At 49.1% G+C, this 21403-nt stretch overlaps 3 protein-coding genes across 7 annotated transcripts; all 3 read left to right on the top strand.

Annotated features, from left to right (window-relative positions):
- The first annotated feature begins 695 nt into the window (after window positions 1–695).
- On the top strand, window positions 696–4985 carry WDR74 (WD repeat domain 74). 2 transcript variants are annotated; one of them, XM_019713964.2, is made up of 11 exons: window positions 696–843; window positions 925–1031; window positions 1110–1231; window positions 2755–2830; window positions 2969–3115; window positions 3250–3351; window positions 3617–3717; window positions 3801–3856; window positions 4172–4317; window positions 4398–4454; window positions 4765–4985. In XM_019713964.2, exons 1-11 carry the CDS (start codon window positions 780–782, stop codon window positions 4942–4944), a joined length of 1158 nt encoding a protein of 385 aa, XP_019569523.2. In that variant the 5' UTR covers window positions 696–779; the 3' UTR covers window positions 4945–4985. The 2 variants fall into 2 exon arrangements, with proteins under 2 accessions (XP_019569523.2, XP_074192603.1); XM_074336502.1 differs by having other exon boundaries at window positions 773–843; window positions 925–1020.
- A 64-nt stretch (window positions 4986–5049) lies between these two features.
- On the top strand, window positions 5050–5530 carry TEX54 (testis expressed 54). The gene is made up of 2 exons (XM_074337098.1): window positions 5050–5212; window positions 5319–5530. Exons 1-2 carry the CDS (start codon window positions 5050–5052, stop codon window positions 5528–5530), a joined length of 375 nt encoding a protein of 124 aa, XP_074193199.1.
- A 293-nt stretch (window positions 5531–5823) lies between these two features.
- Window positions 5824–20562, top strand: STX5 (syntaxin 5). 4 transcript variants are annotated; one of them, XM_074336504.1, is made up of 11 exons: window positions 5824–5978; window positions 6721–6879; window positions 7933–8003; window positions 8160–8215; window positions 8327–8397; window positions 13578–13694; window positions 13779–13835; window positions 14011–14092; window positions 14560–14666; window positions 14831–14952; window positions 19818–20562. In XM_074336504.1, the coding sequence occupies exons 2-11, from the start codon at window positions 6817–6819 to the stop codon at window positions 19975–19977; spliced, it is 906 nt and encodes a 301-aa protein (XP_074192605.1). In that variant the 5' UTR covers window positions 5824–5978; window positions 6721–6816; the 3' UTR covers window positions 19978–20562. The 4 variants fall into 4 exon arrangements, with proteins under 4 accessions (XP_074192605.1, XP_019569463.2, XP_074192606.1 ...); XM_019713904.2 differs by having other exon boundaries at window positions 5838–5978; window positions 6636–6879; XM_074336505.1 differs by having other exon boundaries at window positions 5856–5978; window positions 6788–6879.
- Window positions 20563–21403: the final 841 nt, after the last annotated feature.

Here is a 21403-nt window from a genome sequence, read left to right as displayed (position 1 = left end):
ATGTTATGCTCAGAACTCTATCGCCAGGCCTGCACCTGCTCTGAAAACATAGCTGCTTCTCCGTGGAGGACTTAGGTTTGCCAGGCAAGAGTGGGATACTTTATTCTTACTGATATAATTTCAAACAGCAAAGTTACTGATAGTCTCTGATTTCATAAGAACAAAATTTCTCAGAAAAGTCACTCAAAGAAGGAAGCCGTTGACATTTTAATTATGACATTTTAAAGTTGCAGCTTTTGTTTCTGTTACCTGCAGATTTTTACTTTCAGTCTGTGTTCATTTTTACCATCACCAAAGCTCATTGTGAAGAAATAAAAACGACACCCCTACTTCCACCTTTCCAAAACAGGTATGTTTTAAAGATTCTCGGTTTTATTTTCTCCGTCTTTCTTCGTTTTGTGTCTTTTATACTCTAGGTTGAAGCCACGCGCCACAAGTGATCTGAATCGATTCTGAAGTGGGCTCTTGTCTTGTACAGAAAACAAAACATGATGCTTTGCAGCAGGGACACGTGCTAAGGCCGGCGCGACCCGGCATCGCGGTCCACCCAGGATGCGTTCCACTCCAAGTGTAAAATGGTCCAGTTAAGTCCTCAGATCCCCACAATTATCTCCAGAAATCGTTATCGTAAAGAAAAACAAAGCTAGAGCAGGCGAGGGATCTCTACTCTTCTCGCTCTTTAAACTCCCGGAATCAGCGTTGGTCCGGATCCACCTCCGCGCGCGCGGGTGACGCAGACGCTGCGCCGGAAGTGCGGCCGTCGGCTGCCAGACCGCGTTATGGCGGCTGCGGGGGCTCGCTGGAACCATGTGTGGATCGGCACGGAGACCGGGATCCTGAAAGGTGGGTGGCAGGAGCGGGCGCCGGGAAGTGGGTAGGTCTCCAGCTGGCGACCCCGGTGCGACTGACGCCCGCGTCCCGTAGGGGTGAACCTTCAACGCAAACAGGCAGCGAATTTCACGGCGGCGGGACAACCGCGACGCGAGGAGGCGGTGAGCACCCTGTGCTGGGGCGCTGGAGGTGAGACACAGGTGAGCGGCCGCTTGTTGGGACGGAGCCGGGGTACGGTAGCCTCGCTCTCCTTACCATTCTGCACTCTCTACCTGCAGATCCTGGTGGGCTGTGCCGACTGGACAGTGAGGCAATTCAGCACCGAGGAAGGCAGATTTCAGGGCCAGAGGCACTGCCCCGGCGGGGAGGGCACGTTCCGAGGCCTTGCCCAGGTCGACGGGTAAGACCGAGTCCCTCGCTGAGCCCCTCAACAGAGAGCGATGAGGCTCCCGCAGGACCGCCGAATGATGTTCAGCCCTCAGATGACACGGGCCTGGGCTGGGCGACGGACTTGTGTCCTGCCTTCTTTCCTTCATTCCTATAACAAGCATTTATTGGACACCTACTGAGTTTCAGGCATTGGGCGAAATGCAAGGGCTGCAGGTAAACCAGACACACACAGTACCCACTTTCATAGAGTGGGCATCCTCCAGGGATGTTCTCCTGTTTCCATAATCTTTTGAGTGACCCTGAGCAAGTCATTTAATAGTTAAGAGGATGTTTTTAAACGGGCTAACCACCACCAACAAGGTGATGAAGGTCCCAAAGTAAAGGATAGGAAAGTGCTGTCTTGGGTTAGGTTACTGGCCCAGCTTTCTTCCAAAGATGGAGCGAGGAGGTTGTGAACAGGCTGTGTGTGTTTGGTAGTAATAATTCTGACAGGCGAGGTCTAGGAGGCTCTGTGTGGGTGAGAGGTTTGAAGTGAACCTTGAAGGATTGGTAGAATTTTGGCAGGTGGAGAAAGGGGTAAGGGCATTCTAGGAAGAGGCTACTGCCTTGGCAGAGGCCAAGGATTGAAGTCTCGCTACAGGGTACCTTTCAGGGGCGATCAGTAGCATTTGGGGGTTGAAGCTGAGGAAGCGTTTTAATACAAGATAGGCAGGGTAGGTTGGGATTCATTGTAAGGGGCTTTAAATGCCAGGCTGAGAGATTTGTACATTTGTAGGTTGTGGGTGTTACTGGTTTTTGAGTGGACAGTGCTATGGTCAGAGCTGTGAGCCTGTAGGAGTGTGGAGGATAAATTGGAGAGGACGCAGTTCGGAGGCTGTCGCCATAATCCAGGGAAGCGATACAGACCCTGAACCAAGGTGGGAGGGTGAGCAAATGTGAGAAGGAGCATAGGTTCGGGCTGTACAGCTCCTGGGGAGAGACTTGCTTGGGCTTCGTAGGAGGGGTACTTTGAGGGAGTACGACCTTTAGCGTCTGGAACCCAGAACATGGAACTCAAAAGAAGCTGGTGTCTGACTTTGGCCAAACCCTAAATCCAGACCAGTCCCATTTCAGTCCTTTCAGAGTTATTGATTCTGACTCCCTGGTGTCTGACTCAAGAGTCAGAAAGATCTGTGGGACCGGGTGCCCCCAGATGGAGCTATGGAATACAAAGGCATTCTCTGCTTGGAGTATCACAGACTTGATTTCCAGCTCTGGTTCTGACATTTACAACTCAGTGGGCAAATCTTTTAATTGCTCAGAGCTTGTTTCCTCACTTATAAAACTGGTAAATCCTCACTCTGTTGAAATTAAACAACAGGAAGCTGGAAGCTGCCAAGCCCTGGTCTGTCCAGACCAGAGTTGCCTAGAGGCTTCCTTAGGAACAGGCCTGTAGGAGTTTAGTTAATTTGGGGGTGGGTCAAAGGGGGCCTAGAGGATACTTTCGCTTTTTTTTTTTTTTTTTTTTAAACTAAGTCTATCTTCCCTCTGTAGCACCCTCATCACATGTGTGGATTCTGGGATTCTTCGAGTCTGGGGTGACAATGACAAGGAGACATCCTCCAACCCAGTGAGGCTCCCCTGCCCTGATCCCTGTGGTTGGGGAAGGAGGGGGCCAGGGTGGGAGCTGAATGAAAGCTTTGGGGGAAGAGGATTAAAGACTCTGGAACTGACTCTCTTCTCTCATCTCATCTCCCATTCTTTTTAGCTCCTGGAACTGAGGGTGGGCCCTGGGGTGTGTAGGATGCGCCAAGACCCAGTGCACCCCCACGTCGTTGCCACGGGTGGGAAGGAGAATGCTTTGAAGGTGTGGGACCTGCAGGGGTCTGAGGAGCCTGTGTTCAGAGCCAAGAACGTGAGTGATGGGTGGGGAGGGGCTGGGGAGGCCATTATGAGTCAGAGACAATGGCTTTAGGGGTGATAGAGGGCCGAAGGAAGGGACACACTGAGCACCCCACAACCCTGCCCCCCATCTACCCACCCCACCAGGTACGGAATGACTGGCTTGACCTGCGAGTTCCCATCTGGGACCAGGACATACAGTTCCTCCCTGAGTCACAGAAGCTTGTCACCTGTACAGGGTACCATCAGGTGAGAGACCACCCCATCCCTACCTCCTGGCTTAAGCTCCCAACCTGGAGGATCGGCTTCCCTCATCCCTGTCCATTTATGCTCCTAACGGCTCTCCCCCAACCCCCCAACACTCAGAAGAGGGATACATTTCAAATGAGAAAGTTTCTCTAAGAGCGGGTTATAAAGAGCAAAGCAGTATATGAAGGAGGTGTTGAAGATGTGGGGAAGCCATATGGGGGGATGTGGAGTGAGGGTCCCCTGTGATACCTCAGTCTTCCTCCAGGTCCGTGTCTATGATCCAGCCTCCCCCCAGCGCCGGCCGGTTCTAGAGGCCACCTATGGAGAGTACCCCCTGACAGCCATGACTCTCACTCCTGGGGGCAAGTGAGTGTTTAGAGGGCAAAGAGTGGGGTCAGGAAGGACTCTTGGAGGCTCCTGCTGACCCCACCTTTCTCTGATCTCCTCAGTTCAGTGATTGTGGGGAACACTCATGGGCAGCTGGCAGAAATTGACCTTCGGCAAGGTAGTGGACTGGGGAGCCTTGGGGGAGGGGAAGGGTAGGATGCCCTCTAAGGCACGGCAGTAGAGCGGTTGAGCCCTCATTCAGGTATTAGGTTATCTGAGTTCAAATCCTGGTTTCAAAAGCTGTACGCCCTTGCACGAATTATTTTAACTCGCTGTGCCTTAGTTCCTTCACCTGTGAAGTGGAGATATTGATGTAACTCCTATCTCAGCATTATGTTAAGGATTAAATATTGAAATGTAAAGTGATTTAAATAGTAAACAATAAATGGTTGTTGGCTGGTCAGCTGGCACTGATGCTTACCCCCTTCTCCAGGGCGCCTACTGGGCTGTCTGAAGGGGCTAGCGGGCAGTGTCCGAGGGTTGCAATGCCACCCTTCAAAGCCCCTCCTAGCCTCCTGTGGTTTGGACAGAATCTTGAGGGTACACAGGATCCGGAATCCACGGGGCCTGGAGCATAAGGTGAGAGCCTGCTGCCAAATGTGCCCCCATTCATGTTTCTATTTCATGCTTGGCTCCTTAAGACACCTCATCTTTTGCAGGTTTATCTCAAATCTCAACTGAACTGCCTTCTCCTGTCAGGCAGGGATAACTGGGAGGTGAGCAGTTGTGTCTGGGAATGTGGGAGCCAAGGACGTAGATGTGAGGATTTATTTCCCTGTGGGAAGAAAAAAGGAAGCAGCTGGAACAGAGACCTGGGACTATCCTCCATCTACCTGTCACGTTACTTAATTTTTGTGAGGAATGTTAATAGTTACAGTCCTGACAGGTTTACAGCCAAGGGTGACAGGAACATGGGTGGGAATGGTCTCCCAGAGCAGGAAATAAAAGTGATTATTTCCCAGTTAGAGCCTCCTTCCCAGTGGGTCTATTACTGTGTCCTTGACACTGAAGCTCTTCACTCCCCAGGATGAGCCCCAGGAGCCTCAAGATCCCAACAAGGTGCCCCTAGAAGACACAGAGGCAGATGAACTTTGGGCCTCTTTGGAGGCTGCTGCCAAACGGAAGCTCCCTGATTTGGAACGGACCCCAGGAGCTCTCCAAACCAGAAAGAGAAACAAGAAGCGGCCTGGCTCCACCAGCCCCTGAAGAGCCTGTGTTCACTTTGTAAATAAACAGCTTGACACCCACCATGACTCTGAGCCTTTTGTGATGGGAAAAATGAAAGGGGTGGCTGCTCTCTGAACTGAGGCGATGGGATATCTGACGTCACAAAAGCCTGGTGAGAGCCAGGGGGGCTGGAGTGGGTGGTACCGGTGCCGGGCTGCACAGGCCATGGGCTGCTGCCAAGACAAGGACTTTCAAACCTCCAAGGGTCAGGCCAAGGAGGCCGAATCAGAGGAAGTAGAAGAGGAAGGTGGGACGAGACACACCAGGGGGCCCAGGGAGCTGGGGAGGGGGAGGGCCCAGGAGGTTGGACTGGGAGGGGAGGGCGGAGCTCAGCAGCCTTGTCATTCCCGCAGAAACCGAAGGGATTGATGTGGACTCGTCGAACCACCAGAATCCCAGGTCTAACAGAAGCCTGTTGATCACCGTGCTGTGGAGGCGGCTATCCATGTTCAGCCGTCGGGGCTCCACGCCGTCAAACAGGAGGCAATCAATCCAGAATCAAAAGCATGGGTGTATGTTACAGAACAACCCGGAGGAGGTCCTGGAGGAGCCGGAGAAGGGGTGACCCCAGCCCTGCTCTCAGCTCACCCCAGTCTTCAGAGAATAAAGTTCCTAACGTGTACTTGCCAGAGCGCTTATGCTTCGGCGGCCTGCTCTGGGCGAACAAGGCACAGGAACCACCCGGGCAGCGGTCTCTTTAAGGCTCCTCCGCTGAGGCTGGCCCAGCCCCCTGGGTCCAGGCTCTGGTTCCTAGGGAGCGGAGTCAGGGGAGAGGCCTAGCCAATGGGAGGGCGAGATCCTCCCTTTGCGTTTGGGTGGGGGGGCGTGTCCCTTGAGTTGCCGAGTTCAAAAAGGCGTGGCACCGCCCCCTCGTCACCGGGGGTGGGGTTACGTGTGGGTGACGTGGCGGCCTCTAGTCTGGTCGGGTTTCCGCGACTTCGGCTCCCGGGGAGGAGGTGGTGACGACCCAGGAGATTGTGGTAGCGGCGGCGGCGGCAGGCGGCAGAGAGGAGGTACGACTCGCTCTAAGAGGGGTCTGGCGGCCGTGTCAGCCCCCGGTAGCGGCTTTCCGGGGGTGGCGATGGGCGGGGGGAAGGGAACTAGGGGCGAGTGGACAAGTCCTGCCGGCCCGGCTCCGGGTGAGCGAGTACCTCGCCGTCCAATCAGGAAAGCTCCTGTTGAGAAAGACGTCGGCATTACCTAATCAATAGTTGCCGTCCTCTAGAAGGCGGGACTTGAGCGGAGGTGGGACTTCCTGTTTCAAATAAACACCCAGAGATTTCCCCCCTCCGCCCACCGAAGTGTGTACCCCTCCGGAGGTCGGTCTTCGTTTCTCCCTGAGGAGTCGAAGAAACCCGTGAATACGAGAGGGTCCAGTTAGGGCCTACGGCAGTTGCACAGACTGGGCTGGAGCCTTGGGTCCACGGGACCTGCCTTTAGCCCTGTCTCTGCTTCAGGGACCCCGGCCCACGTTCTGGCTGTCCGAGCCAAGGTGGAAGAAGAGGCTGAGGAGGGGAACGGCTTAGGCCGGAGAGGAAGTGGGGGGCCCTGCCCATTGAGGGCCGGCCCCAGGATCTGAGGGTGGCTTTGGGACCCAATGATTTGCTGGTTGGGGGGAATTTGTGGGGAAGGAGACTGCCTGGGGAATGACACTCTCCCCTCCACAACAGTCCGAGGTTATGCGTCTCAATGATCCCGCGGAAACGCTACGGGTCTAAGAACACGGATCAGGGTGTCTACCTGGGTCTCTCAAAGACACAGGTCCTGTCCCCTGCAACTGCTGGCAGTAGCAGCAGCGACATCGCCCCTCTGCCCCCCCCAGTGGCCCTGGTCCCTCCCCCTCCCGACACCATGTCCTGCCGGGATCGGACCCAGGAGTTCCTGTCTGCCTGCAAGTCCCTGCAGAGCCGTCAGGTAAGGACCAGAAGTGGGAAAGGCAGGAGTGAGCTTTACTCAAGTTTGGGAGTTTTACTCAAATTTGTGCTCCAGCACTGTTGATTGATGTAATATATATATATTTTTTGATTGGAGTAATTTTTGTGGGAAACTCTTGGGAGAACTGATCAGGCTTGCAGGGGGCAGTAGAATCTACCAAGAGGTGGGCAACCTATCTAGAGGCAAGCATCTAGACTTTTTTTGTGAGGAATCCCCTGGAAGGTAGCGTTGCTATTCTGGAAGGAATATCTCAGGATGAGAGGTGGCTGCAATATATTTGGTTTGGATAAGGAGCGGGTTCTCAAAAGAGCCTTTAGCCCAGAGACAAGCACTTTGAGTTCTAGTTCTGGTGTAAGTCTACCACTATTTGCTCTGTGACCACAGGGAAGTTAGTTGGACCTCAGTTTTTATATCTGTAAAATAAAGGAAGTTTTCTAGGTAAATAATTTTTATCAAACTCACTCTGGAGTGCTTTTTTAACAAATTGCTTTTCCTTGTCTCAATCCGGACTTTAGAAATCTAAGTGGGATCTGAGTGACTGTAATTTTATTAAATATTTTTACTGCTCAGCTCTTGTTAGCAACTGTTCTTCTGTATGAGCTTTCCAGTTATCCTCTTCAATTCCCTGATTGGAGTTCAGTGGTAGATGGTGATAGTAGTTACTATTTATTTGGTGTTCTCAATGTACCAGCTGTTTGGCTAAAATACTTTGCAACTGTCTTCTTGTTTAATCTTAGCAACAACAATATGAGGTGTGTGGATTGTCTTCATTTTATAGAAGAGGAAACAGATTCAGAATGGTTTCAGTAACTTGCCCCCAATCCCCCAGTTAGTAAGTAAGTGGTGGAGTCGAGATTTGAACCCAGGTCTCCCTGTCTTCAAATATGGACTCTACTGCTACTGATGAAATTAGACCGTCTGGTGGAGGATACCACTGGTACTAGACAGAGAGTTTAGTGGACACCTGAAAACAGGGAAAGCTGGAAATGGGGAGGGAGAACTAAAGTTTCACCTGTTGACATTGCTTTTCAGAATGGAATACAGACAAACAAACCAGCTCTGCGTGCTGTCCGGCAGCGCAGTGAATTCACACTCATGGCCAAGTGAGTTGGGAGAAGTTATGTGGTATGCTGATGCAGCGTCGGGGGAGAAGTGGGCTTGCCTTTCGTGGCCTGGCAGGGAGGGCAGGATTGGTTGTACTGGAGCTAGTGTGGGAATAGGCCCTTTCCCACAGTGTTCTCACTCTTGCGTCTTTACAGGCGCATTGGGAAAGACCTCAGCAACACATTTGCCAAGCTGGAGAAGCTGACAATCTGTGAGTGTTCTTGGGGTGTTTCAGAGACGGGGCAGTGAACCAAAGAGGGCTGAGGAATTGACTCCCTTGTCTTTGACCTCACCCTTCTTGCCTTCTTGTTTGTCTCTGCAGTGGCAAAGCGCAAGTCCCTCTTTGATGATAAAGCAGTGGAAATTGAGGAGCTAACGTATATCATCAAACAGGTGAGCTACTAGCTATCAAGAGAGCCCAGCATTCCTGTCGGGTCACGTCCATCATTTTCCGTTGCCATGGAGACCCAGAGCAAGTTTCTAGAGCCAGCCCAAACATCCTGCTCATCCATTGAGTCAGTAGAAACTTACTGATCATCTGCTGTATGCAAAGTGCTCTGCTGAGCACTTGCCTTACAAACATGAGGCAAGATTTCTGCCTTCAGGGGCTTATTGTCGAGAAGAGGTAACCAGCCCCATAAATTCAGACTTACAGTGAGTAGGAGGAAAGTGTGCAGAAAAGATCATACAAAAAGATAAATGAGATAGTCTAGGGACACTGGGAAGTATTTCACAGAGGAGGTCAAATCTGAGCTGGTTTCAAGGTTTGTGTAGAGGCCATGGAAGAACATTCCAGACAGAGGAAACAGTGTATGCAGAGGCATGGCGTATACAAGGGAAAGTTCACGTCTTTGCTCAGGTGTTATCTGTTCAGGGAGGCCTACCTTGAACATGCTATTTAATAATCCAGCACCAAAACTCTGATCTTTCTTACCTTGCTCTGTTTTTGTTTGTTTATTTGTCTTTAACAACGAAATATTCTAACATTTTCTATAATTAATTTACTTATTATTATGTTTGTCTCTTCTCCCACCTACCTCATCCCTCTCAAAAAAAAAAAAAAAAAAAATAAGTGCCACAAGAGCAGAGATTTTTTTTCTTTCTGCTTGTTCATAGATGTGTCCCGAAAAAAACAGTGTCTGGCATATAGTAGGTACTCAGTGTTTGTTGACTGAATGAGTGATTGGCAGGAGATGAGGTTGTAAAGGTAGATTGGTGGCTGGTAGTGAAGGTCATTGTAGAATCACACTGAATGCCATGGGCTACAACAACAATTAGAACCTGGATCCCAATTCTGTCTAAAAGACATCAGTATAGCACAGTTCTGTACAGTTGTGATTCCTTCCTTTCCCAGCAAAATGTGATAAGAATAAAATGTGAAGTTGAATGACGATGAATGGAGAGGGAAAAAAAAACCCTGGAGCATAGATGGGCAGAGAGGCTAGGAAGGAACCTGCTGCAGTTGTCCAGGATGAAGATGATTATGGCAGAGCCAAAGGGCAGACACATTCAAGATGCTGTGCTGTGTAGAAAATAGAGGGTTCCCCTAACTATTGGGGTGTTATTGCGAGGTGTTCAAGAACCACGGCTGGATTCAGACAGACGAGTTCAAATCCCAGGTCTACCCCTTATGGTGTGACCTTGGGTAAGCTATTTACTCTGATCTTCAGTTCCCTTATACATAAAAAGGGGATAAGAACACTACATACCTCATAGGGTTGTTGTGAGGATTCCTTTATTTTTCAGTCACTGACATTAATTAGTGCCTTTGACTGCCTGGTTTTGCTGGGGATTCAGCAGGGAACAAGACAGATGTGTGGTCCCTGCCTTTGGGAACTTCCTTTCTGAATGGGTGAACTAGACACTATATAAGTAAACAGAAAAGAAAGTTTCAGATAGTGGCAAATCCTTTAATAAAAAAATAAGGTAAGTGAGTTACTCAGGGTAGGGCCTACTTTAGATGAGCTGATGTAAGATGGCCTGGCTGAAGAAGTGACATTGAGACCTGAATGGTCAAGAAAAAGCCAGTCATCCAGAGATCTGGACGGAGCACTTTCCAGAAAGTGGGAATAACAGAGGGAAAGGTCCTGAAGTGTGGGTGACCTTGATGCATTTGATAAACATGAAAGAGGCCAGTGTGATTGCAGCAGAGAGAGAGAGAGAGAGCGAGAGAGAGACAGGTAGGAGGTAAGTTAGATAAATGGGTGGAGCCAGATCATACAGAGCTTGTGTAAGCCAGGTGAGGAATTTGGGTTGGATTCTAAATTTAGTGGGAAGCTCTGGGAAGCTTTGAAGCAGAGAGATGGTGTGCCCCATTTTTCTTAAAAGATCACTCTGGTTGCTATGTAGAAAGTGGATTGTAGGGGAGTAAGCTCTAAGGGAAGGTCGTTTAGGAGGCTCTTGGAGATTTTTTAGAGAGAAAAGACATTTTGGAGTAGGATGGGTTCAGCAGAGAAGGAGATGAGTGGACAGATTGAGAGGATGTGTTGGCATCAGCTGGGTTCTTGGTGGGTTCCTGCTACGTTCCATGTGGATAAGGGGAAAGGGAGGAATTGAGGATGGCTCTTAAGTTTTTGGTCTGAGCAACTGGTGAATGGTGGTGCCATTCACCAAAATGAAAAAGAAGGAAGAAGGGGGAATAGCTCTGGGGGATGTAGGGGTGGAAAGTAAGAGTTGTTTTCTAGTATGTTAAGTTATGTTTAAGCCAAAGAGAAAGCTGTAAGCTGCTTAGAATGTTGCGTGGTGCGCAGTGAACAAACACGAGGCTGCTAGTGTGTTCACACGGGGCTGAGTACGTGGTAAGCACTCCATAGAACGCGGTTGTGTTGCGGTCCTAACGTGGGTTAGGGAATGTGTGAGTATGTGACTTAGAAGCTTCTACCTTGGGCACCGAAGGGGGAAGTGGTGCCATTTTCTAAGCTAGAACCCTGAGGGGAGGTCCTACGGGGGGAAAACCCTGGAATGTAGTTTTGGCTATGCGGAGGCTGCATTAACTTTCCAGAGACAGACCAGTCAGCAGTGAAAATTGTCCTGGGCTCTCAAGAGAATGGTTGGGGCTGGGATACTAATGAAGGGTATACTAATGGCGGGGGTGGGAGGTTATTGGACGTTACCTAGTTTTTCATCTAGCCTGTTTTTTTGTTTTTTTTTAATTGGGGAAGGGGAACAGGACTTTTATTGGGGAACAGTGTGTACTTCCAGGTCTTTTTTCCAAGTCAAGTTGTCCTTTCAATCTTAGTTGTGGAGGGTGCCGTTCAGCTTCAAGTTGTTGTCCTTTCAGTCTTAGTTGTGGAGGGCGCAGCTCAGCTCCAGGTCCAGTTGCCGTTTTCTAGTTGCAGGGGGCACAGCCCACCATCCCTTGCGGGAGTCGAACCGGCAACCCTGTGGTTGAGAGGACAGGCTCCAACCAACTGAGCCATCCGGGAGCTCAGCGGCAGCTCAGCTCAAGGTGCCGTGTTCAATCTTAGTTGCAGGAGGCAGAGCCCACCATCGCTGGCAACCTTGTGGTTGAGAGCCCACTGGCCCATGTGGGAATCGAACCGGAAACCTTCGGAGTTAGGAGCACAGAGCTCTAACCACCTGAGCCACCAGGCCGGCCCTAGCCTGTTTCTTGAACTCACTATTCTAGACCTCTTTCCCCTCCCCCTTCTCCTCTTTGTCTGATCCCTCCCTGGCTGGCTGCCCTGGGCCAGGCTTTCTCTGCCATCCCCTGGTGTCCTCCTTCATCTCTCGTCTCAGGAGGCCCTTGGCAGGCTGTGTTGGGGAGTGGATGAGGCATTGGTCTGCTGTAGAAAGCCTGGCTGTGCTAATCATTGTGTGTGACCTTGGACAAGTCACAGATTTTACTTTTGCAGTGATGATTTTTAAAAGGGATTCTGTATATAAAAATTACTTTGCTGATGCTTCTGGAAAACCACAGTGCCTTTGACTCTTCCCTTCTCCCAAATACTACACTGAAGTAGCTTTGTTAGTCAGCATGCTCTGGGTTCAAGATTTTGGCCTTTTAAGTGTTTCTGTGACTGTGAACTTGGCCTCATGTCTCGTCCAGCGCAACACGGGCAGTGAGGGAGCGAGAAGGGGCAGCGTTAGGTTAAAATTTAAGAAAGAAAGAAACAGAGACTTTATGCAGTTAAATCTCAGAGGACAATGCTACTTCCTTGTATGTTATCATTAAAAGCCACCAGTCGGGCCGATTCAGGGCTCCAGTCTCACAGCCTGACAAGAGACTGGAGCCCTGAATCGGACCGACTGGTGGCTTTTGTTGATAAACATACAAGGAAGTAGCATTGTTTTTTACACGGCCTGTGAGACTCATCCATCATATCACAATAGTGAATCAAACCAATTATTCCCATCCACTAGCAGCCAGAGCAGAAAGTACTATGATGACTTCATTAAGGTATGTACCTTCCTGGGGACAAGTCTCATGTTGAAACTGTTCTGTTGAGCTAAGCAGAGAGAGCTGATCTTTATCGCTCTCATGATTTCTCTCACAATCACGTGAGAGAGGAAAGCCAGAGTCAGCAGTGGCTTTTCCCAAGCAGGGGGAAGGGGAGGCAATGTTCCTTCCCAGATCTTCTAAGACAGCTCGTTGGGGGTCCCCACACGGTTCCGCCTGTCTTAGGTTGTTCCTCACGTGAGAAATCTTACCCGTCTTTGGCTGCAAATCATCTTTTGGGGACTAGACAGAGAGACATGAGGTGTAAACATCATGATAAAACAAAGTCCCAAAACGGCACAGTCTCACAGACTCTTCTTTTTTTTTTAATTTTATTGGGGAAGAGGAACAGAACTTTATTGGGGAACAGTGTGTACTACTTCCAGGACTTTTTTCCAAGTCAAGTTGTTGTCCTTTCAATCTTAGTTGTGGAGGGTGCCATTCAGCTTCAAGTTGTTGTCCTTTCAGTCTTAGTTGTGGAGGGCGCAGCTCAGCTCCAGGTCCAGTTGCCGTTGCTAGTTGCAGGGGGCGCAGCCCACCATCCCTTGCGGGAGTCAAACCGGCAACCTTGTGGTTGAGAGGACGCGCTCTAACCAATTGAGCCATCTGGGAGCTCAGCGGCAGCTCAGCTCAAGGTGCCGTGTTCAATCTTAGTTGCAGGGGGCACTGCCTACCATCTCTTGTGGGACTTGAGGAATCGAACTGGCAGCCTTGTGGTTAAGAGCCCACTGGCCCATGTGGGAATCGAACCGGCAGCCTTCGGAGTTAGGAGCGTGGAGCTCTAACTGCCTGAGCCACCGGGCTGGCCCCAGACTCTTCTTTCTTTAAGGAAAAAACAGGGGGACAGTCGGCTAGGCTGCTGCATGACAACAGCCTCACGAGGTGGAGTGGAGCCATTGGGTGGAGGGAGTAAACAAGCCTTTATAAATGGATGAGACCGTATTTTGCCTCTTTCTGGCTCTGCTCTGCAGGGACTGAACCAGAGCAAGCTCTAGAGCTTGCAGGCCCTTTTGGTCAGATAGTAACTGCTGGTAACTGCCATTCTGCTCTCCCACCAGAGATGTCCAGGTGGGAGAGAAGCTGCTGCCTGAGGACTCCTTGGATGATACTGTTTTTCTATTGGCTTTTTCACCAGGATATCAATAGCCTCAACAAACAAATCGCCCAGCTTCAGGATTTCGTGAGGGCCAAGGGCAGCCAGAGTGGCCGGCACCTGCAAACCCATTCCAACACCATCGTGGTCTCCTTGCAGGTGGGATCTGGGGTGGGAGAGAGGGAGACAAAAGGGAGGAAGGTGTTGTCTTCCTCTGGCTGACCCTCACTCTCTTTCTTCTAGTCGAAACTGGCCTCCATGTCCAATGACTTCAAATCAGTTTTAGAAGTGAGGACAGAGGTGAGAAGAATCTGTGCAGGAGGGATAGGAATCTGGGAGTAAGAGCCCGAGGGGGAAGGGGGAAAGGGACAAGTGGAAGGCAAGGGCAGCAGGGTCATGGGCCGACAGGGGGGTCTCTTTAACATACCTGCTTTCTAGTGGCCTCAGGACCTTTGCATTTCTTCCCCATCCCCAGAACCTGAAGCAGCAGAGGAGCCGGCGGGAGCAGTTCTCCCGGGCACCCGTGTCAGCCCTGCCCCTTGCCCCCACCCACCTGGGTAAGTCAGGCAATGTGAGGAGTCCTGAGGGGTGCGGCTTAGTTACTCTGGTTGTGATGGATCCCCTAAGGGTAGGGATTCGGTAGGAGAATGAAGGGGCAAGGAAGTTGCTAGGCTTTATCTCTCAGAGGTCAAACGTGATTGCTGGCATTCATGATCCACCCTTAGTCTCCCACATTCTCATTGTTGGGGGTGAATTCAGTCATGTTCAGACGAATGACAGTTTCAAATATTTTTCGTGCACTTACTGTAGTCACATTCTCATTTAATTTTCACAACTGCCCTTTGAGAAAGCAACTATTATCCCCCATTTTACAGGTGAGGAAACTGAGGCTCAGAGAGCTTAAATGACTTGTCCAGGGTCACAAGGCTAGTAAGTGCCAGAACTGGGATTGAAATCCAGAGTATGTGGTTTTTGAAATAGCTTTTAATCAATAAAAAGTGCCATGTTTTCTTTCTTCGTCCAGGGGGAGGTGCTGTGGTTTTGGGGGCGGAGTCCCGTGCCTCTGGGGATGTGGCCATCGACATGATGGACTCTCGGACCAGCCAGCAGCTACAGCTCATTGATGAGCAGGTACCCAGGCTCTGAGCTGGGGAGGAGTTGACCCTCTGTCCTGTGGGCTACATGTGAATGTTTGGAATGTGCGATGGGTGAACTGGCAAGCCAGGAGGGTCCTAAAGAGGCAGGCCCTGCCCTGAAGAAGCTCCCAGTGCTCATGTGCGCTCTTTCCTCTGAAGGATTCCTACATCCAGAGCCGGGCAGACACCATGCAGAACATTGAGTCCACAATTGTTGAGCTGGGCTCCATCTTTCAGCAGTTGGCGCACATGGTTAAGGAACAGGAAGAAACCATTCAGAGGTGAGACTCTTTCTCTCTCCCACTCCAAAGAGAGAATCTTCCCCTCCCTGTGGGTTGGCATCCTGAAGGTCCCCAGGGGACAGCCCTTTGGAAGTCGAGTGACTCGTGCCCACCCACAGGTATCAGTTCACCTGCCTCCATCCATTCAACAAGTGTCTACTGAGTACCCGTCCTGTGTCAGACACTGTTCGCGGTGCTGGGGATACAGCAAGGAGTAGAACAGCAATGTCTCCACTTCATGGAGCTTTGCAGTGTGTCTATGTAATTGAGTAGGATGTGTGAGGACAGCTGCTAAGAACTGACAAGAAATTGTCAGGCAAGGAGGGCTAGCCAGAGAGTTAAAAGTCTGATGATGTGTTAAGAGAGTGACTGACTAGGAATATCAGTTTGGGGGGCAGGGAGGGCTGTTCTCAGGAAGACATGACGTTGAGGCAGAGACCGGAATGACGAGGGATCCCACCATGTAAAGAAGAGAGAATATTCTAGGCAGTGTGGACAGCTAGTGTGAAGGCCCTATGATGGAACAGTCTTGCTGTATTCAAGAATCAAGAAGGCCAGTGTGGCTAGAAAGTAATGACTAGTGATATAAATAGATATGGACATTCTTATGTTTGCTTCCTGGATGCCAGTGGATCTGGGTTAAAAACCACTGATTGGGTCCAAATTCCTTAGTATGTAGATTCCTGGGTCCCACCCTAGAATCTCTGGAGGTGAGATCTAAGAATTTGCATTTTTGAGACGCTCGACAAGTGATTCTTATTTTTTCTGAGGTATGCAAACTGCTGATCTAATGTTACTCAGTCATTCCGAACAACCCCCAGCCCCCAATTTGTAAATTTAAAAATTTCAAACTACAGAAAACTTGGGAGGATAACACAAGGAACGTCTGTATTCCATTCACTTGGATTCACCAGCTGTTCACATTTTATCACCTTTGCTTCCTCTTGTTCTTTTTCTGAATCATTTCAAAGTAAGTGCAAGCATCATGACATTTTGTCCCCAAATACTAAAAGGTTGCATCCTCCAAGAACAGGTATTATCCTGAACAGCCACAATACCATTATCATACCTGAGAAAAGTAGCAACTGTCCAACACTCTTCAGTACGCTGTCCATGTTCAAATTCCCCAGCTGTTCTAAAAAATGCTTTTAGCTTTTTTCTTTCAGTTGAAGACCTGGGTAACATTCACACATTGCATTTGATTGTTATGTCTCTTTAGTCTGCCTTTGTTTTGTTTTTCGTGACATGGGTTCCTCTTTTTTGGAAGAGGCCAGTGCCTCTTGTAGAAAGTTCTGCATTGTATTTGTCCAGGGTTTCGTTGTGATTAGATTTAGGTTAATGTTTTTGGCTGGCTACATAGGTGATTGTTTCAGTTAGCGCTTGATGAGGTTATGTTGCGACCTGCACAACACAAGCCGTGGGAAGGCGAGGGAGGCGGCGAGGATTAAACTATAATAAAGAGAGAGACTCAAATACAGTTAAATCACAGAGGACCGAGGGACTCACAGCCTCAAGGGACTGGAGCCCCGAGTCGAGTCGTGGTGGGTATTTATTGATTTCTTACAATAAGCATCACATGATTAGAGGCAGGGTTCCGCGAAACTCTCACACCACACCATAATAAAAATTCTTCCAATTCCCAGATATTTGTCCCAAAGCAACCGATGCACATTGTCCCCAGGTGACTAAGGTGGGTGTGTACAACCCCCTGGGGGAGCAAGTCTCACAAGGTAAAACCATCCCATGAGCTAAGCAGGAAGAGCGAGATCTTACCGTGCTAATAGGTCCTTTGCACAGCAGGGTGCAGGACAACAACGGGCAGGCATCAGCAGCTTCCCATAATGGTGAGGAGGAGGGGTATGGCTGCCTCCTGACTTTTATTGTGCTAACTCATGGGGGTCCCAATGGGGTCCCGTCTGGCTTAAGTCGTTCCTCCCATGAGGAAACTTACTCATCTTTGACTGCAGACCCTGTTTACAAGGACCAAATAGGGAGACTTAGGATATATGAACTCAACCCCAAAGAGGGACAGTCACGCAGAGTCTTCTTTCCTTAAGGAAAGATTGGAGGGGACAGACGGCTAGGCTGCTGTGTGACCACAAGGTTATTTCTTTTTTGGTTATGACAAGTTTGGTCACTTGTTTAAGGTGCTGACCATTAGGCTAAGTCATCTGTAGAGTGATACTTTGAGTCCTGTGGGAATGTCCAGGACCTCAGCCCCACGGTGATCCTTGCCTGACTCGTTTGTGAGATTGAGTGATGGTAAAACGGTAATTTTCTGATCCTCTCAGTCCTTCTACATTTATTAGCTCGCATTATTCCGGAAAGAACGAGCTTTCTTTAAAATTACTGTGGAATAATAGTAATATGCAATGTATTACAATCCATTACCATCATTATTCTTGATTACTACATCTGGAGCTACTTCAAGGCAGTTTCTGTATCCTCTTGAACATAACCCAGCTACTCTCAAGCATCGTGAAGTTTGGGGGAAACTGAAACTCAAAAATTAAAATCTCAGATCGCTTAATCACAGTCACATAATCTTTCCAGTTCTTAGGCTCACTGTCTTTGGTTCAACCTCCGTTTTTTTGTTGTTATTGTTCCCAACTTATACTCACCTTCTAGTCTTCTGGTTTTCCAGGCCTCTCACATCAGTTTCGTCATTTATCCTTTCTGTTCAGCAAGACTACAGCTTCTTGATGCTTGATTCTTTCCCTCTGGTTTTCTTTCTCTCCATAAGACATTCTTTTGTCCTGTTCCCCATGTAAACTTATTCCTTTTTAGTTTTCTTCAGCCCTCTCTTTCCCAAGCCATTATTTTCAGCCCTATTCGTTTCCATCTTCTAACTCACTTGCTGCTTCTCAGTGTCCCACTGATTACTAATTGTTTTTTCACCACCAGTGTTCCCTTCTATTAGTTTCATTCGTGGACTCTCATTTAAAATCTTTTGTGTGTCACATTGCATTTATGTTTTCCCATTTTTGTTCAGCGGAGCCAATGTGAGCTTTCTTGGGTATGACATGACAAATGCACCCACACTGAGAAATGTAATTATAGCCCCAAACTAGGAAACCTGGTACTTTAGTTAGCCTCTCTGACATACTAGGGAATCATGTATAATCCGGGCTTCTATATTTGGACAGAGATTAGCTGGCAGTTTTCATGACCACCTTCCCAGGACCTTGGGCTTGCAAACAGTGGCCCAACCTTTCCTCTCATATTCCACCTAGATTGCAAGGCTCCATCAACTTTTGTATCCTCAAAAGTTGGAAAGGTCTCTACTCCCAGGGACTCACTTTGCAAGGACCAGGGTTTGTATTTGGTTTTTAGGATTGCATATGCAGGTTGGCTGGGAAATGTTTCCTTTTTGTCAACAATCTCTCAAGAGATTGCCCTTCCTCTGAGGACTTCTCTATACCCTGGAGAGACAGTTTCTCATAATGTAGGACTTTTCTTATCTCCTGACTGCCTGTTTGTGTCATTTTTTTCTTCTTGTCTCACTCTGAACCAGAATTTCCTGACTATAATGGCCTGTGAACTTTTTTTCCTGTTACAAATGCAGGGAATATTTACATATTTATTAAAGAAAAGTCAATAAATACTGATGACCAAAACATTGTAATAGCTAACATTTTGGGGGCTTTTAGTATGGGTTGGGCACTATATAGTTGTTAACTTAGGTAAGACTTGACAACAACGAGAAAGGTAGGGTTTGTGTTATCCTTTTCCTTCCTTTTCAGTTGAGGAAAATGAGATTTGTGGTTAAATGACTGGCTTAGGGTCATCAGCTAATAAGTTGTGGAGCTGATTTTCAAACCAGAGCCAAGACTTGTTTGTATTACCCTTCCAGAGCTTTTTGTATACACAGATATACCGGGGGTGCCCAAAAAATGTACACATTTTTGTGGCGAGCCAGCCGCCACGAGTCGATCAGTACCTGAAAAGGGGAGTGGGAATGAAAAAAGACACTCACACAGTATGATGATGGCGATCGCGGACCTCAGTGATGCTGAAGCTGTTGAGTTTATTTATACATTCTGTGGACGTGCAGTTTAACAAGCACAAAAAATGCATTACCTCATTAACAGTAAATCTTTAACTTTAGACACAGAAACTACAAAATAACTAAAACTCCCAAAAGCAATTATCCTTATCAATTGCCTTGAATAGCCATCAGTCTTCTGTGTCCGGGAACTGGCCGCTCCCACCACATTCCTGAGCAGCTTACAAGCACCCTCCAGGTGCAGGCAGAGACAATTGCCTCAGGGGGAGGAAATAGGTTAAGCATAAACCGAGCCATTCTGTTAAGGCTCAGAGTTAGCTGTAACCATGGCTCCCCACACATTTTAAGAGACGTTATCTACATATTACTTTTCAAAGTTGATTTACGGTATCAATGTGTAGTATGACGTTCGTTCAAAAGATGGCATTAGGGGCAGCCAGATAGCTCAGTTGGTTAGAGCACGGTTCTGTTACCAAGGTTGCCAGTTTGATTCCCTCATGGGCCACTGTGAGCTGCGCCCTCCACAACTAGATTGAAACAACTACTTGACTTGGAGCTGGTGGGTCCTGGAAAAACACACTTAAATACATAAAAGTTAAAAACAAAAAGTGTTAATCAAATGAGTGCTAGCATCATTTGTTGTATTACCATTTTAATATAATAGTTTTTTCCTTTCTTAAAATGTGTATACATTTTTTTGGCACCCTCTGTATATGCACAAAAATGGAATCATATTGTGTATAAACACTTTCTACTTCCACATATTGTGCCCATCTTTTCCTGTCAGTAAATATGCTTCAATAGCTTTCTTTTTAATCTAGTGACCTTCTGTTTCCTCTCTCCCCGGCCCTATCCCCAGGATCGATGAGAATGTGCTGGGAGCCCAGCTGGATGTTGAGGCCGCCCATTCAGAGATCCTCAAGTACTTCCAGTCGGTTACGTCCAACCGGTGGCTCATGATCAAGATCTTCCTCATCCTTATTGTCTTTTTCATCATCTTTGTGGTCTTCCTTGCCTGAACCCTCTCAGCTCTGAGGCACTCCGTGGGGGTTTGGAACTCACCTGGGAGGGCAGGTGGCCATTGCTGCCACTGAGCCTGTGCAGGGTGCTTGGAAGAAAGGCCCTGTTTTCCTGGAACTGCTAAGAATGGCCACTGCCCCTGATTCCCCACCCCTTGCCTCTGGCTACCCTGTCCTCCCCTCACCACCCTCAGGCCCACGAAACACACATGGTTCTGGATTTGGACTCTGCTGTGAAGTGGCTGGAAGGGAGCAGAGGCCAACTGGGCGGCCAGTGGGGGAAGTTGTCTCCACGAGATTTTTATAAAGCCTCCCCAGCCTCTCCCAGAGGAAACTTTGGCAGCAAGGGGAGATGATGCCCTTCCCCACATCCTGAGAGTGAGGAGAGGAAGTGAAACTGCCCCAGGGACCAACTTTCCCGTCTGGGTTAGAATTTGACCTCTTTCTTCCTCTCTTCACCATGTGAGGCGGGGGCCCTGAGCCCCTTGGCTGCCTGCACAACCCCAACTTGGCTGCTGATGACTCTCAATCTGCCAAATGCGCTGCAGCCAGTTTCTCCCAATTACAGCAAGACCGTCAGCCTCACTAGCCATGTTGTCATTTCTGGGTGGGAGCGTCGAAGGGCCAGGCAGCAATTGGAGTGAGCCCACTGACCTGTACCAGAACTTTTCAGGTTGGGCTGATGGCTGTGAGGGGCCAGGCTTTGGGCTCTGCACACGGCAGCCTCCGGGCAGGGGAGAACCAAGTGCAGCAGCACTTCATTAGCGTGGCAGCTTCCCTTCTAAGGGGACGCAGGATCCCAGAGTGGGTTCCCGACTGGTGGCAACTTCCAGGACCATCTCCAGCAGTATTTGAACCTGTTTCACCTGCATCCTCCAACCAGTTGGCCCCAATTTTCCCCTGAGCTGGATGAGGCAGGAGCTCTGTCTGCTGCCAGGAATGAAAAGTGAAGAATTTGTTCTCAGCTCCAGCTGAGGTTCTTGGTCCCCTCCAAGCCCCTCACCAAATCCAAGCCATTCACAGGAGAATGAAGGTGAGATGCACCTGGAATACCCGCCCTCCAGGGAGGTTAATGTGCTTTGTCATTTGTGACTAGGACTCAGCCACATTCTGAGATCACTGGAGCCTTCCCAGCTCACACACCCCAGAGGAAGCTCCAACTATAGACGACAATCACCAGACACTGGGCTGGCCCTAGTACTTTGGGGGGTCTAGGAGAGCCCATGTTTTTCCTAGCCCTGGCATTTTAAATTTCTCCCCCCTCCTCGGCCTCTGTTCAGCTGGTGGCCCTGCTAGAATCTTGACTACCCAGTTGACACACCATGTGGGCCTAGGACATCACATCAGTTGTGGGTGGGGCGGTTTGTGAAGACAGTTGCTCCGCCAAAGCCTGACAAATGCAGCCTTTGTCATTTGATTCCACCAC

The sequence above is a fragment of the Rhinolophus sinicus genome, linkage group LG06 (genome assembly GCF_036562045.2).
Source record: "Rhinolophus sinicus isolate RSC01 linkage group LG06, ASM3656204v1, whole genome shotgun sequence".
Taxonomy (NCBI): Eukaryota; Metazoa; Chordata; class Mammalia; order Chiroptera; family Rhinolophidae; genus Rhinolophus; species Rhinolophus sinicus.
Note: the sequence above shows the minus strand (reverse complement) of the source record. Positions and strands in the feature narration are given on the sequence as shown.